Source organism: Danio rerio, chromosome 11, assembly GCF_049306965.1.
Source record: "Danio rerio strain Tuebingen ecotype United States chromosome 11, GRCz12tu, whole genome shotgun sequence".
Taxonomy (NCBI): Eukaryota; Metazoa; Chordata; class Actinopteri; order Cypriniformes; family Danionidae; genus Danio; species Danio rerio.
The window spans coordinates 47,198,309-47,210,365 of NC_133186.1; the positions used below are offsets into that span (position 1 = coordinate 47,198,309).

Sequence of the window (12,057 nt, forward strand, 5' to 3'; positions counted from 1 at the left end):
TTTTTTACATCAACATGATTCATTAATGTAAAAATAACAGAGGAAAAAAATCTGAATTCAGAGATTAAAATGCCTAAAAACTCAGTTTTGTGATAGAAATTCTGAACATTCTGAATGACAAAAAATGTTAATAATATGATGATTTAAATCTGAAAATAAATCATATTGCTGTTAACAAAATAACTAAATAAAATTGGGGAGAATAAATATTAATAAAAACAAACATGCAGAATTCAGAGATGAAAAACTCAGAATTACGATAAATTCTGAGACGATGATGATCTGAAAATAAATCATACTGCAGTAAAACAAATAAAATAAAATAGTGATATAAACTCCAAAACAATTATGAAAATCCAGAACTGCAAGATAAACTCTGAATATATATATATATATATATATATATATATATATATATATAAATTATATAAAAACATACATAAACATATATTTATATCAAAACTCAGGTAAATATTCAGTAAATATTCAGAGTATATATATATATATATATATATATATATATATTCAGAAAAAATCTAAATTGCGAGAGATCAACTCAAAATTTAGAAAAGTCAGAACTGATTTCATTTCACTTTCAGCTATTATTAAAAACAAATAATAAAAAAACATTTAAATGATTTAAGGAGAATGAAATAAACACAACTTTAAGAAACTCAGAATCCAGACAAATCCAGAATTGTGAGAATCTGAAAATAAAATAATAATAATAATAATAATAATAATAATAATACTGCAGTAAAACAAATTAATTGTGAAATAAACTTAAAAAAGAGTGAAATACATTCGGTAAAATGTAAATTTGTAAGATATGAACCCCAAACTTGGACATTAGATTTCAGCCGATAATTAAAATATCTAAATGGCTTAAAAGAAGCTCTAATGATCTTTAAAATCATTATGGAGAACTAATGAAGCACACAAACATTAATAATAATGCTGTCAAATAAGTCAGATTGACAACACTGAAATATTGTGAATGTGAACCTGAACAGCACTGCAGTAAACACACGCCACTGTGGAATAAAGCAGATATTCAGAAAACTCAGAGAAATGTCTGAATCTCAAGATATAAAATCAGAAAAACTCAGAATCTGAAAGTTAATAATCCTGCAGTTCAGCATCCCAGCAGTGTAACATCTTTAAAAATACACCAGTAATAACAGTAATGTCAGAGCAGCGGGCGGTGGAGTGAACAGAAGTGGATGAACAGGTCTCGCTGGCGTTTTATCTTCCGTCTTAACTTAAACATATGAACTATCTACAGGAGTGTCGTCCTCATAAAACACCAAGCAAACCTGGGATAGAGACTGTCCAGTGTGTGTGTGTGTGTGTGTGTGTGTGTGTGTGTGTGTGTGAGAGAGAGACGCTCATTTCCTCAGCTGACAGGAAGACGTTCTGCAGGTAGATGAATGAGACCACGCCTCCCTCTCTCCTCATTGGCTGTCGCCACTCCCTCAGGCTCCGCCCCCTGGCTCACTGAGAGGCCTGTGATGTGGGGTTCTCGTTCTTCTCCTGGCTGGACGGGGGCTTGTTGTTCCAGGGACTGTGGGCTCCGAGCGCCGGCGAGTTGTTAAAGCTGTCCTCGTCATCGATGCCGTTGGCTGCGTCGAACTGTGTGTTCTCCAGACGCGTAATCAGACGCTCGTCCTCGTCTCCAAACTCGCCCCCCATTAGCGTCGGCTCGCCCACCACCATCACATCCTGAACACAGAAGAAGAGCAGCGTAAACTACTGGAGGACAAGAAGAGCCAATGCAGAGGCTTTTACCATGGGGAATGGAGCAATCTCTGAGATTTAGGGCTCCATAAAGTCTGTTGGTTATGTTACCATTTGAACTTACACTACATGAGTACTTAGAGGTCAAACAAACTATATATACACACACACACACACCGGCCACTTTATTAGGTACACCTTACTAGTACCGTGTCGGACCCCTTTAGTCTTCAGAACTGCTTTAATCCTTCATGTCAGAGATTCAGCAAGCTGCTGGAAATATTCCTCAGAGATTTTGCTCCATGTTGTCATGATAGCATCACACAGTTGCTGCAGATTTGTCGGCTGCACATCCATGATGCCAATCTCCCGTTCCACCACATCCCAAAGCTGCTCTATTGGATTGAGCTCTGGTGACTGTGGAGGCCATTTGAGTACAGTGAACTCATCGTCGTGTTCAAGACACCAGTCTGAGATGATTGAGCTTTATGACATGCTGCGTTATCCTGCTGGAAGTAGCCATCAGAAGATGGAGACACTGTGCTCATAAAGGGATGGACATGGTCAGCAGCAATACTCAGGTAGGCTGTGGCGTTGATGCTCAATTGGTACTAATGGAGCCAAAGAAAATCTCCCCCACACCATTACACCACCACCACCAGCCTGAACCGCTGATACAAGGCAGGATGATCCATGCTTTCATGTTGTCTGAGCCGAGCATCCGAATGTGTCAGCAGAAATGGAGACTCATCAGAGCAGCAACGTTTCTCCAATCTTCTAATGTCCAGTTTTGGTGAGTCTGTGTGAATTGTAGCCTCAGTTTCCTGTTCTTAGCTGACAGGAGCGGCACCCGGTGTGCTCTTCTGCTGCTGTAGCCCATCCGCCTCAAGGTTGGACGTGTTGTGTGTTCAGAGATGCTCTTCTGCAGAGCTCGGTTGTAACGAGTGCTTATTTGAGTTACTGTTGCCTTTCTATCAGCTGGAACCAGTCTGGCCATTCTCCTCTGACCATCAACAAGGCATTTGAACTGCCGCTCACTGGATATTTCCTCTTTGTCGGAGCATTCTCTGTAAACCCTAGAGATGGTTGTGCGTGAAAATCCCAGTAGATCAGCAGTTTCTGAAATACTCAGAGCAGCCCGTCTGGCAGCAACAACCATGACACGTTCAGAGTCTCTTAAATCCCATTTCTTCCCTATTCTGATGCTCACTCTGACCTGCAGCAGATCCTCTTGACCATGTCTACAGGCCTAAATGCATTGAGCTGCTGCCGTGTGATTGGCTGATTACAAATTTGCGTTAACAAGCAGTTGGCGTACCTAATAAAATGGCCGGTGAGTGTATAAACAACTGCATATCATTAAGTTATTAGCTGTTTATTAGTACTACTATTACAAATCATGACTTTTTTTGATGCTGGAATTCATTAGGTAAATAATTTTCGGCGTATTTTTTGTGCATTTTTCTTATTGGATAAAAGTTTATTTATTAAAGTTTATTATTGTATGATTAATTATTTTAAATATGTATGTATATATAGGCTTTTCATTAAGCTTGAATATGCAATATTTCGAAACAGACACAAAAATATAACAGGACGTCAGACACTCACAGGGACCTGGCTGGACAGTGGGAAGCTGTTGGCGGGACTCTTCTTTTTGTTGTTGCTGTTGTTGTTGGAGCCGCCGCCCGCGCTCATGTTGCTGCCGCCCGACATCTTACGCTTCCGCCGTTTATTCGGTGCCTGTCTGGCCGGTTCAGCTGCAGAGAAAGAAAACTCGCTTAAAGAAAAACTCTTAATTTAACAGAGATGAGGTGAGATTTAACCCTTTCTGAATCCAATCAGCCGATCTCCAGGTCTGGCGGCAGCACTTTTAGCTTAGCTTAGCATAGACCATTGAATCAGATTAGACCATTAGCATCTCACTCAAAAATGACAGAAAAGGTTTAATAATTCCCATTTAAAAACTCGACTTCTCTGTAGTTATTGAGCTAATTGTGTAGTTGTTGAGCTAATTGTGTAGTTATTGAGCTAATTGTGTAGTTATTTAGCTAATTGTGTAATTATTGAGCTAATTGTGTAGTTGTTGAGCTAATTGTGTAGTTATTGAGCTAATTGTGTAGTTATTGAGCTAATTGTCTAGTTATTTATCTAGTTGTGTAATTATTGAGCTAATTGTGTAGTTATTGAGCTAATTGTCTAGTTATTTATCTAATTGTGTAGTTATTGAGCTAATTGTGTAGTTGTTTAGCTAATTGTCTAGTAATTTATCTAATTGTGTAGTTATTGAGCTAATTGTGTAGTTGTTTAGCTAATTGTCTAGTAATTTATCTAATTGTGTAGTTGTTTAGCTAATTGTCCAGTAATTTATCTAATTGTGTAGTTATTGAGCTAATTGTGTAGTTGTTTATCTAATTGTGTAGTTATTGAGCTAATTGTGTAATTGTTTAGCTAATTGTGTAGTTATTTATCTAATTGTGTAGTTATTGAGCTAAATGTGTAGTTATTTATCTAACTGTGTAGTTATTGAGCTAATTGTGTAGTTGTTTATCTAATTGTGTAGTTATTGAGCTAATTGTGTAGTTGTTTAGCTAATTGTCTAGTTATTTATCTAATTGTGTAGTTATTGAGCTAATTGTGCAGTTGTTTATCTAATTGTGTAGTTATTGAGCTAATTGTGTAGTTGTTTAGCTAATTGTGTAGTTATTTATCTAATTGTGTAGTTATTGAGCTAATTGTGTAGTTGTTTAGCTAATTGTGTAGTTATTTATCTAATTGTGTAGTTATTGAGCTAATTGTGTAGTTATTGAGCTAATTGTGTAGTTATTGAGCTAATTGTGTAGTTATTGAGCTAATTGTCTAGTTATTTATCTAGTTGTGTAATTATTGAGCTTATTGTGTAGTTATTGAGCTAATTGTGTAGTTATTGAGCTAATTGTCTAGTTATTTATCTAATTGTGTAGTTATTGAGCTAATTGTGTAGTTATTGAGCTAATTGTGTAGTTGTTTAGCTAATTGTCTAGTAATTTATCTAATTGTGTAGTTGTTTAGCTAATTGTCTAGTAATTTATCTAATTGTGTAGTTATTGAGCTAATTGTGTAGTTGTTTATCTAATTGTGTAGTTATTGAGCTAATTGTGTAGTTGTTTAGCTAATTGTGTAGTTATTTATCTAATTGTGTAGTTATTGAGCTAATTGTGTAGTTATTTATCTAACTGTGTAGTTATTGAGCTAATTGTGTAGTTATTTATCTAATTGTGTAGTTATTGAGCTAATTGTGTAGTTGTTTAGCTAATTGTGTAGTTATTTATCTAATTGTGTAGTTATTTATCTAATTGTGTAGTTATTGAGCTAATTGTTTAGTTATTGATTAATTTTGCACTAAGACGGACAAAATGCAAAAGATGTTATTTTCTAGAATGACATGTGGGAACTAGACGCTCAATCTGACATATAAATCAGCCGTAGGAACTTTGCCGTACCATGACTGCAACAGCACAATGTAGAATATGAATAAATAGGAAATTGATCAAAACTCTTTGGTCCTTTTTAAGTGAGATGCTAACGGTCTAATCCTATTCAATGACCTATGCTAAGCTACGCTAAAAGTGCTCCCACCAGACCTGGAGATGAGTTGAATGCATTCAAAACTGCTCAAACTCAGCTGTTAGAGCTGTACAAAGAGCGTTTACTCGTTTAAAGTGGAGTGTTTTTCTGAAGAGACGCTACAGAAACACAGAAGAGAGCGAACGAGAGGCTGACCTGGAGGAGCCACCATCCGCTGCCACTTCTGGAACAGACACGTCTTCAGACAGTCTCTGGGGCTCAGGCTGTAGGTCTTGTGTCTGGACATCAGCTCCTGCATGGGCTCCAGGATCACACACAACTGCGGGAAGACACACAACCACATCTAATGAGTGAAGAGCGCTGCTACACAGCGGAGAACTGAACTGCTTTGGCTCCAGGTTGTCCACACTACAACACATTTGACGCTCCCGAAGTGAAAACACTGTGCATTGTAGATGTGATAATGCAGGGTTAACACTATGTTTCAAGCATTAGTTTAATGCTAGCATCAGGCGTCATGCTAGTGTGGACTGAAAGTGTTTAGAATGAAAGTGTGTGTTGTTAACGGAGTGTTGTGGAGCTCGTACTCGGAGGTAGTTGAGAGTGGAGTTTGACAGGCCGCATCTGGTGATGTTTTTGGACAGCTGATCCAGCATCTGCGGATCCTGAGCCTAACAGACAAACAAACAACATCCCATAATGATCAGCATGTGACATTGAAGAGTAGTGAAGAGATCTGAGAGGAGAGACTGACATGCATGGCCAGGATGCTGCGGGGAATGAGCTCTCTGTGCTGCCGGATGCTGAAGTGCCACGTCTTTATTCTCATCATGTCATCAAACATGAACTCCAGGTACAGACGGCCCTCCACACACACCTGAGGAGACACACACACACACGGGTTAGAGGTACAGCGGTAAACAGACATTCAGACACACACACGCACACACCTGAAGAGACACGCACAGGTCAGAAACACCATGGTAAACTGACAGACAGACAGACACACACACGCACACGCACACACTGGAGGAAACAGGAGTCAAAAACACACACACACATACATGCACGTCAGAAACATCATGGTAATCACACATTCATTCAGACAGACACACACAGGTTAGAAACACCATTGAAACCACACACACACACACACACACACACACACACACACACACACACACACACACACACCTGAGGAGACAGCAGAGTCATACACGCATCAAAACACCACGGTAAACACACATTCAGACACACACACATACACATCTGACAAGACAGCCATCACACACACACACACACACACACACACAGGTCAAAAACACCATGGTAAACAAACCCATCCACAAGGTTTCTTCAGGATACACACACAAACACACACACACAGAGAGAGAGAGACAAAAATAAACAAACACACACACACACACACACACACAAATCAACACACACACAAAAAAACAAACACACACGCAAACAAACAAAAAAACACATAAGGAAACACACACACAAAAATAAAGGAACACACACAAAACAAACAAACACACACACTCAAAGCAACACACACCCACATACACACATAAAAATAAAAATAAACACACACACAAAAAACAAACACACACAAACAAACACACATATGGAAACACACACAAAAATAAAGGAACACACACACACACACACAAAACAAACAAACAAACAAACACACATCAACACTCTCAAAACAAACAAACACACATATGTAAACACACAAAATAAACAAACACTCACACTCAAATCAACACACCCAAAAAAAAACAAACACACATGCAAACAAACAAACACACACAAAAATAAACGAACACACAGACACACACACAAATCAACACACTCCCAAAAAACAACACACACACACACACACACACACACAAACAAACAGACATATGCAAACACACACAGAAAAATAAACAAACACACACACTCAAATCAACACCCCCCCAAAAAACACACACATAAACAAACACACACACACACACACACACACACACTCAAATCAACACACACCCCAAAAAACACAAACAAACACACGTGCAAACACACCGACACACAAACAAACACGCATTTGCAAACACACACAGAAAAATAAACAAACACATAAACACACAAAACAACAAACGCAGACACACAAACACACGGACGCAGACAAACACACACACAACAATCAAACAGACAAACACAGACACACAATCAATTGAACAAAAACACACCAATCAACACACAAACAAGCAAAAAACACAAACACACATACATAAACAAACACACTCAAAAAACAGACCCAAACACACACTCAGACCTGTGTGAACATGGGTTTGCCGTTCTGCGTGACCATCGTGCACTGATCGCAGTCCAGAGACACAAAGTTGTTGTGGAAAGACTCTTTAGGGTGTTTGAGGACGTAGTAGAGCTCAGTGGCGCCGCCCTCGAACACACTCCTGAAGTAACGAGGAATCAGCGTCCGGCCGATCGCTGAGGACACACACAAACACACACACACACAGTTTTTAAACATTTTCAAAGCATTTTCCCCAAATTAAGTCTCAAAATCAGCCCAGAGTGGATGAGCACATCATGAGAAGCACACACGGGTTACAGTTTAACTCACTGTATCGTTTGGGACCGTCCTCTAGACAAAACGTGATGGTGAGCATAGCGTCATCCTCGAAGAACTCAGTAGTGAAGGCGTCCCACCACAGATTATCACACTCCTGAGAGAGAGAGAGGAGCAGAGAAAGCTCACCAAACAGCTCTCTGAAATCCCTCATGCAAACGAGGCTTCTGGCCCAACATTATTATAGGGTTTATGTCAGCCATATGAAAAGCATCTTTAATTATTCACATGATGCCGACAGTTAAGACTGAGCACAGAGCTGTGGAACTGAATGTAAAAGCTGACCTCCGTCCAGTTCTGAAGCCGTTTGTTGAGCTCAAATATTCTGTAGTCCGTCTGATTCCCATAGGGTGTGTGTCTCCTGAGGAAATCAAGCATATACATGTGTGTGTTAGTTTTGTTTATCTACTGCAACATCAGCAATATATAAATATATATATATGCATAAATACACAGGTGCATGCATATATTAAAGAAAATATTTGTTTATATTTAGATATAAAATCAGTGCTCCCGCCCCCAAAACACATATGGACATTTTGATTGGCTGCGCTTTTCCCTGCTGTCATGTGAGGGGGTGTGGCTGCGTTTAGTCAACACTGGGAAGTGAAAATAAAGGAAAATAAAGGATTTGCCCATCATAATAAGGGATTCCCCTGACCAAATTACTAAATATGCTCATTTGGAGCTGTTTTACTGTAAATAAACAGTTAAATGGTCAGTAATATGTTTTTTTATTATTATTATTAACAAAAGAAAAAAAAAATAGTGTACACTTGCAGCTAATTATTAAGCAAACAGTTCAGCGTATTAAATTTAATAGCTAAGTAGCCGTTTCTTCACTATATAACGTACACATTCTGATTAAAGAGCAACGAATGAATGATTCATTTAGATTTTTATCGTTTGATTACATGAAATAACAGGTGTCGCTTTAAAAATGCACACATCTAACATTGAAATGAAAGCATTCGACTGCTTCCCTATTTATGCTCATTTAGGACAAAATTAGTTTTAAAAAGTTTTAGTTTAAAAAAAAAAAACTCTCCAAGATCGACATCTTTAGATATTAATCTTATTAATAATGTGTATATGTCTGTTTAAACACGCACCCAAAACCCAGACTTTTGCTCCGCTTCAAATCACGACTACGGAATCCATTTGGGAAACAGCGTCTGTTTATGACTATGGAGCGCGTCAGCTGACAGTCACGCACCTCTATATGACTGTTTTGAGGATTGTATATGAACGGGAGACGACACTTGTAATGAAAAGGAAGGGAATAGCGCCATTTTTATGTTTATTTCAGCGTGTTTTCGTGCCTGAACAAAGCGAAAGCACAGAACAGACTCACATTTAGGAGCAAGGGGGGCCCCTTGCAGTTCAGCGGTATGCCTTGCGTATAGGGAGGCTCGACTCTTTAATGCAGGGGTCACCAATCCTGGTCCTGGAGGGCTGGTGTCCCTTCAGGGTTTAGCTCCAACTTGCCTCAACACACCTGCCTGGATGTTTCAAGTATACCTAGTAAGACCTTGATTAGCTTGATCAGGTGTGTTTGATTAGGGTTGGAGCTAAAATCTGCAGGACACCGGCCCTCCAGGAACAAGTTTGGTGAACACTGCTTTAATGTTTATTTGCCACCCTGTGGCATCCTGTGTATAGGCATAATAGGTGATATATGAAACATGTTTGATTTGCACTATGACTAAAATAAACAGAAGTCTTTATTAAGCTCTCTCTTTATCAGTTAATAAACATTTTTGCCTCATTCACCCGTCCCCACCAATGTCAAGTGCAAACCTACGCCCTTGTATAAAATATATGCATTTGATACAAATTATATATAAATTGAAATATCTCTATAACAAAATAGTTTTGTATGGTTTTGTTTTTATCTGCATCACATATACATAATATATGTATCATTAATATATATGTAATGTCAAAAACTTTCATTTGGATGCAATTAATTGCAAGTAATCTTCGCCCAGCACTAATACAAACATGTTAAACAACAACAACAACAACAAAATCATAAAGCAATGCAAAATAAGCCCATTATAAGAAATTAGTTATTAAAAATATTCCATTTTAAAATTCGTCTTCTGTCCAATAAACAGCACAAAATAAATATAAATAAGACGTGACTAATAATACTGTCTAAAAAAAGTCTCACCCGATGCCTGGCTCCAGGTATGTGGGGGGGTACATGGGCGTTGGGCTGCAGAAACAAAACAGACACAGAATGAGCATCAGAGGCATTTCGAACCTCAATGTCCACATAACCTGCTGCATAAAGACCACAGAGCAGCTCATAAACATGTACAGTGGCAGAGATGCAGACTAGAGCTGCACAATACTGGAAAATTGCACGATTTCTGCAATATTTACAATTAAAGATGATTTGATTTTCTCTAATTGTTAGTTAGATGCTGTAAAGTTCAACACTACTGCATTCATATTACACACTATTAATAAAACTGTTATTAATGTTGAACTTCCATTTGATCCGAGATCCTTGTTCTTGGGAGATGAATCGGTCCCTCAACTCGGCCATAGGATAAATGTACTGTTAGTTTTGATGGTTCTAATAGCAGCAAAGAAATGTGCAGCCATAAAAATGCACATCAGAAGAATCACCATCACATGTAGCATGATTTACAGTACTTTAATCGTGGGGAAAAAAGCCTTTAATGATTGTGAAGAATTTATAATATGCATTGACTGATATTGCTGATGTGACTGGTTACGGTGTCTTTACTAATTTTCATTATAGTTATGAATTTTTGTATGTTTATTTCTGTTCTGTATTTATTGTTTTATTTGCCATGTTGAATGTTACAGCTCAATGCCTTGCAATAGAAAGGATGGGGAGGGGCAGAAGGGTGGTTAGGAAGTAATGTTTACTTCTGCATTGATTTGATTCTGTAAACTGCACATGTGAAATATACGGATTAAAGAAATCAGTTAGATAGACTGGCATGTTGCACTGTGACACTAATATCAATGCTGAAACCATAGAGAAAACAGACTTTAGCCTACAGGCGCCATTACAATACAGACAGGAAGTGGTTTTCTGCATTTATCAGCATGTCACAGACACTTGACTTCACTGCCCTGCCACCCTGAAAGCTCCGCCCACTTCCTAGACACAGTCCAATCCTGAGAGATGGAGCGACGGCACTTCCTGCTCCTGCTATCTGACAGAAACCACAGTGTGCTGACACAGCTGAACGCTCCTCTGTCCACACACACACACACTTACAGGAATCGCCACACTGAAGCTGAACCGCCCAAACGGACTGATCTGGAACACTTTCCATCATCAGCGTTCCTACTGCTTTCCCAAAGCCGAACTGAAGCACATTTCAGATGCGCTGTTCAACTTTTCCTGCACTTTACAAAGTGCTGCAAACTCACACACTTCAGACTTCAGCTTGTCAGAGCACAGTGTGAGTGCTCGGAATCGGGCTCAGGCACAGTTCACTCGGCCGGCCCTCGCCCGGTTGGAAGAGGTGTGCCAGAGCGCGGTTCACTTGGGCTTGTAGTGTGAGTGTAAAACACACCTGAGCCTGAAACTGAAGACGACACGTGACTTTAAGGGACTGTTTGATATGTTTATTAATCATTCTGACTGTTCAATGAACACGAGCTGTTGTAGACTGTTAAAGTCGCAAACCCCTCTCTGCACGACAGCTGCACCTTCAGCAGACCTCCTCATTCCTGCAGCACCAGGGCTTTATGACTGCTTATGAGCGTCAGCAGTGGCGGATCTGTTCAGCAGAATATTTGACTGCGTGTCACTGCATATCACACCACTAAACCCATATAACTAAGGAAATCTCAGCACTGTGCTGAGCGAGAGCACTTCTGTTAAACTGAACCGCTCATCATCGATGACGTTAGCATGCTCAGGCCTGATTGTAATGGGAGTGTGGGCTGTCGGGAGAGACGGGAGCGTGTGCTTCGGCACTTTTTCGGCACCATTACGAAAGGGTCAAAAACAAAAGAAAGGGTACCAAAAGGCGGAGCTAGACGCGCAGCTGAACGCTATTGGTTTACAAAGATACGTCATTCGCTTACGCAACAAGCCAGAATGTAAACAAAAGACC

General features: G+C 39.3%; 1 protein-coding gene across 2 annotated transcripts in view; it reads right to left on the reverse strand.

Moving 5' to 3' along the window:
- Positions 1-823: 823 nt before the first annotated feature.
- Positions 824-12,057, reverse strand: part of ldb1b (LIM-domain binding 1b) — a 47,539-nt gene continuing 36,305 nt past the window's right edge. For both annotated transcript variants that reach the window (NM_001362321.1, NM_131313.3), the window contains 9 exon segments: positions 824-1,722; positions 3,349-3,497; positions 5,500-5,623; positions 5,892-5,975; positions 6,059-6,181; positions 7,631-7,803; positions 7,940-8,042; positions 8,231-8,306; positions 10,122-10,166. In NM_001362321.1, the coding sequence (NP_001349250.1) occupies positions 1,495-1,722; positions 3,349-3,497; positions 5,500-5,623; positions 5,892-5,975; positions 6,059-6,181; positions 7,631-7,803; positions 7,940-8,042; positions 8,231-8,306; positions 10,122-10,166 (1,105 nt within the window). In that variant the 3' untranslated portion in view covers positions 824-1,494.